This window comes from Xiphias gladius, chromosome 3 (genome assembly GCF_016859285.1).
Source record: "Xiphias gladius isolate SHS-SW01 ecotype Sanya breed wild chromosome 3, ASM1685928v1, whole genome shotgun sequence".
Taxonomy (NCBI): Eukaryota; Metazoa; Chordata; class Actinopteri; order Istiophoriformes; family Xiphiidae; genus Xiphias; species Xiphias gladius.
In genome coordinates, this window is record NC_053402.1 from 7,021,707 (window position 1) to 7,027,030 (window position 5,324).

Sequence of the window (5,324 nt, forward strand, 5' to 3'; positions counted from 1 at the left end):
CAAAGTACGCCTGTTACTATTGGCCGAAGCGACCCCCTGGAGGCGTGCCTTCGAAGGGAAGGTGGGGCTTGTGAGCACTGGTGGCGCGAAAAAGACAACAGGAGGAGGGGAAGAAACGTGGGGAGTATCAGCAACAGTGTGCCACAAAGAAGCACGAATAAAGTATGAGATTCAATCGCAAACTGCCGTCACAGTTGAACAGACACATATTTAAATATCCTTTATGAGTGTTCACGCAGTTTTTAAAGGAAGCTCTGTTTTGTCAGTGTATATTAAAATAAGCATAGTTACAGTAAAATAATTAACTAGGTCAGTTTTAGATGCTTCTACAGAATTAATTTCTCATGTGAAATGACAGAGGGTGTCACTATAGCTATAGATGATCAGTGAGTCTCAAACAATATTCATCCATAAATTACCAAGCTTTCCTACAACACCAATGCCTTTTAAAGATCAACAAAATAAAGTTTAACAAGTTAAGATGAAGATCATATCCGACATGTTTAAAGACACATAAAAATACTCTACTTAGAACAGTAATTTATCATCTGATATAGTTCTGTAGTTCAATTACATTGTTAAAATCTTGCTATATTACATCTACTCCTCTCCCATTCAAAAATCCATAATCTAAGAGTATAAAAATATTGTTCATTTCAAATGATTAAGTACTGATCACAGGATGTCTCCTACTTCACTGAAAAGGCCATCATCAGTGCATGTGCGCTGGAGGTTTCAAATTTCCATAATGACACTTGTGCAAGTTGCAAAATGGACCCCGTCTGGCTTCCAAACCAGTTGTGATGTCACCAAATCCTGCTTGTATGTACACGTCCTTAACTCAGATTTAAGATGAGCAGAGAAACTTTCCTTCTAGTGTCAAACTCTGCACATACATCATTTTGCACAGTAAAGATCAAACATCCAAATGAAGAGACAATAAGCAAGATACATTTTTGAGTGGAGGGAAACTTTAATATTTTCCTTTTTTTTTTTCTTCTTCTACATCCAGAATTTGCATATCTGCTGTTGCATCTCTTGAGGAAAAAGGCAAAGAAGCGCTTCTACTGACGAGATTATATGTTGAGACACAGCATGTGACTTTTCGGTGCTTAAACATTATTAAAGCCCAAACCGTCAAATTTCATAAATGTTGGCCAAAAAAAAAAAAAAAAAAAAAAAATCTTTCACGCACTTCTTAGCATAAAAAAAATGCCTCGGATTCTTTCACTGTTTTGAAGGATGAGTTTAATGTCAAAAATAACATTAACCTCCATTGACCTACAAATGTAACTAATATATCCATCAAAATCATTCATAGGTCTGGGGTAATGGGCACCACGATATGCAAGAGCAAGTGGATCAAAGTTCTTCAGTAATTCTGCTGATTCTTGTTCATTTGTCCTACTCAGGAGACGACTCCATGCTTTCTGCCTGTCTGGATGAAAGCGTCAACACAGCGGTCGATGTCTTCATCTGTGTGCGCTGCTGAAATCTGAACGCGGATTCTGGCTTTGCCCTTTGGTACGACTGGGTAAGAGAATCCAATCACATACACTCCTGTGAGAGAAGAGATGCGTTAACAGATCTTGAATAACTGGTTCATTTACATCAGCTGCTCTCAGTCAAAGTCCAAAGCAGTGTGGTTCAGGCATACTGGGACACGAGTTGCATGAAGGGACTAGGTGTAAATGAGGCCACATTTTATTGAGTCAGGTTTTCACCGCTTACTCACCTAGCTTCAGCATATCATCGGCCATCAGAGAAGCCAGCCGTGCATCGCCGAGCATCACAGGACAGATAGGGTGAGCTGAGCCTGCAATGGTGAAACCAGCCTGTGTCATCTTGTTCCTGAACCTGAACGGACAGCATAGAGGAAAATATTACAGTCGTGATCACAGACGGATAACAGTTTAAACTGTAATCACAAAAATAGTAGAAATCTAGCTGTATATAATTTAGCCCTTATGTATGTATGCTTTGTTCAGAGAGCAGTTCACAGTTGCATAATGTGTCCTGAAGGCTATATGTGGGTGTTACTGAGCAAGGTTAAGATGGAAGATGATAGCAAATGCATTTATTCCCTGTTCACATTTAGAACAACTGTGCTGCCAATACAAATATTAGCTCATTTGGTTACTGTTCAAGATAAAGCAGTTTCTACAGTTTCTCCCCCTGGATGTTTTATGGTTTAATTTCCCTATAAAAAACACACTGTATGTTATATATGTAAAACTTTAAAAAAAAAAACGTATCTTTTTTGACAGAAGGACTGTAAAAAGCTGAATAAGAATAACTGCTGTCAAAAAGAAAAATTCAAGTGAGTAGCTTCTAAAAAACAAAGAAACAAACAAAAACACCACAACTTATTTCTGAAGACGCTACAACAATTTTGAATAGGTGTGAACAAATACACTGACTTTCAAAAAAACGAAACAAACGCACCTCATGGTTTTGGCTGTCATGCTCTGTGCAATTTCATTGGAGGCGAGCAGCAGCTCCACAGCACGGCTGGCGCAGCCCACTACAGGAGGGGGGAGGGAGTTGGAGAACAGGTATGGCCGTGAACGCTGCCTCAGCAGGTCAATGAGAGGCTTAGGGCCAACTGTGTAGCCACCTGGAAAAAAAATCTAGCAAGTTACAGACCCAAATGTTTTTCTCCGGAGTTGGAGACCAAAACCTGAGCTTAAAAGGAGACTGACTACTGGATTCACCAGACGACCTGAAACGTTGTTTTGGGTCTGTTAAATGTGTAAATATGAAACTTTTTGCCCACATGTTCCCCATAAAAACTATCTAAGATGCTAATATGCCAGATGCTGTGGAAGACTTACCAGCTGCTCCTCCCAGTGCTTTTCCCAGGGTGGAGTTTACAATGTGAACTTTGTCCATCACTCCCAGGAGCTCGTCTGTTCCTCTGCAAATCATGGGGAATAGTACTATTAGTATATGTCCTATTAGTGTAAGTAAGATATAGAACTTGACTTTACTGAACCGCCTATGTATACAGTTGGATCTGAATTTTTCTGACTTTGACAACACCTACTGCTGATATCAACAACTGACACTGTCACAAAAGTTGCAGACAGCAATTTTCACTGCCTTTGTCATTACAGTAATTTAAAAAATCTTATAATCACCAGTTTCAACACATAGGGACTTTAACAAATGAGGATAGCACCTGTCTCGTCCCATCTTTTCCTTCTTCTAATTAGTACTCATTATGTATAGCAAAACCTCAATCCATGCTGAATAGCATGCTTCTTTTCTTATTCAATAGAAGAAAAGAAGTGATAGAAATAGAAGCAAAACAAGAGTTAACATTGACTTTGCTTTCCATCTCTGGAGACAGCTTTGGCGAGTGAAGGAATTAAGTTTTATGCTGAACCCGCAACATTTCTTCTAGAAATGTAAGTAAACGGCTGTCAATGGTAATGTTGGCTATGTAGCCATAGCAAATAGTTACATATAGCAGCTTTAAACTATTTTCCATCCTTCATTTTTTTTTTTGTCATATTAAATATGTAATGCCATTGTAGTCAGTTCGATTCAAAGTCCCAAAGAGTCAGGATATTGATGATGTCCTGATTCAACATAGTAGTTGAAATAAAACATAAAGGGACTATTCAGCAGTGCTCAAAAGTTACATGTCTTTGTCCTTCCTGCAACCAGGGTGTCTTTGTTGACCCCTCACAGGGCACTGTTGCAAATTTTACACTAAGGAACAGGCAGAAGGCTACAATTTTCGTGTTCCTCTACTGGTATACCAAAAATAAACCATCAATTAATACATAGTAAGATGCTGTATATTCTTTGCATTTTGGGTAAATCAGCATCTTACTCACCTGCCGCGGCGCCCAAGAAAGCCGGTGGCGTGGCATTCATCTATAAACACCATGGCTCCATACTGTTCAGCCAGGTCACAGATTCCTTGTAAGGGAGCCACATCTCCATCCATGGAGAACACTCCGTCTGTCACTACCAGGCGCATCCGAGACGACTGAGAAGGACAAAACACAGTGATCATTAAAGCAAACACTGGTGCTCTTACAGTCTCATTAATATTGTAACCCTTCACTGACCCTGTCAAATCAGTAATGTGGGTTTAATGCGCAATGGAACTCTAATGGTCATGATATGAGACTGACCTGTGTGAACTCTTCTGAGTAAGCCTATGAAATAATGTACATGTCTCAAATGAGGAAAGTTGTGATGAGCATTTAGGATTATTGTTTACATGTCTTACCAGTTTTAGTTCTATTTGCCCAGGTTTTGCCTTCGCCCAAATACAATGGACAGTTCGCTAAGCCCTGTCTCCCTTAGTTACTTTTGCTACACCAAGCTTTCTGTTCTGGCATGGCACGTAATGGAGTTTACAATGCTAACGGGAGCTGATTTAACTCTAGAAATTCTTAATAATTTTTGAAACAATGGGTTTCCTGCAGCACAGGAAGAGATCCACACACCTGTGACTCTTTGAGCTTGTTCTCCAGATCACTGAGGTCCATGTGTTTGTAGCGCAGCCTCTTTGCTCGACATAGACGGATCCCATCGATGATGGAAGCATGGTTTAACTCATCAGAGAGCACTGCGTCATCTGGGCCCAACAGAACCTAGTGTAAGAGTAATTACATGCTTTATTGAGCACAATAGGAGAGCTCTTTCTGATATTGTCCAAGTCTGCGTGAGACAGTAGTGTGTAAAGCATGACATACCTCGAACAGCCCAGCGTTAGCATCAAAACAGCTAGCATAGAGGATGCAGTCTTCCCTCTCATGAAACTCTGCAAGCCTCTGCTCCAGATTTTTGTGTAGGTCCTATGAATCACAAAGCGTACTCAGTACCTCAGTCAATGTAGCTGTTATGAGCTATGTGTTGTCTTGCATGTGTTAACGTGTTGTTTGAGTGCATTAGCCATCATACCTGTGTCCCACAGATGAATCTGACAGAGCTCAATCCAGCACCATACAACCTGAGAGCATCAATCCCTGCCTGCACCACCTCTGGATGACTGGAAAGTCCAAGGTAGTTGTTGGCACAGAAATTCAATATGCCTGAGAGAGAGAAAGTTATGGAGAACATGCAACAAAAGGTAAAAAATTCATTGTTTGAGTCGGGTACCCATAAAACGAACACTTTCCTATTTAATTCCCTAAGACAGTAACCTGTGAGCAACTCAAAGCCTACAACAGAAAGTTGGTCTGTATTTTCGACAAAAAGGGCATGTGACAAAAACAGAACAAATAAGCCAACATAAGATCGAAGAGTGAAAGAAAAAAAAAGAAGAAAAAAAACAGTGGGCATGTGGCATTGCCATCCCAATG

The 5,324-nt window shown here is 40.2% G+C and overlaps 1 protein-coding gene across 1 annotated transcript in view; it reads right to left on the bottom strand.

Annotated features, from left to right (window-relative positions):
* Positions 1 to 1,231: 1,231 nt before the first annotated feature.
* Positions 1,232 to 5,324, bottom strand: part of gcat (glycine C-acetyltransferase) — a 4,940-nt gene continuing 847 nt past the window's right edge. Inside the window, exons 2-9 of the mRNA XM_040154680.1 lie at positions 4,924 to 5,054; positions 4,716 to 4,817; positions 4,467 to 4,613; positions 3,846 to 4,000; positions 2,835 to 2,917; positions 2,446 to 2,617; positions 1,736 to 1,857; positions 1,232 to 1,560 (exon numbers count right to left, since the gene is read on the bottom strand). Of these exons, the coding sequence (XP_040010614.1) occupies positions 1,409 to 1,560; positions 1,736 to 1,857; positions 2,446 to 2,617; positions 2,835 to 2,917; positions 3,846 to 4,000; positions 4,467 to 4,613; positions 4,716 to 4,817; positions 4,924 to 5,054 (1,064 nt within the window). The 3' untranslated portion in view covers positions 1,232 to 1,408. The remainder of the gene's footprint in view (positions 1,561 to 1,735; positions 1,858 to 2,445; positions 2,618 to 2,834; positions 2,918 to 3,845; positions 4,001 to 4,466; positions 4,614 to 4,715; positions 4,818 to 4,923; positions 5,055 to 5,324) is intronic.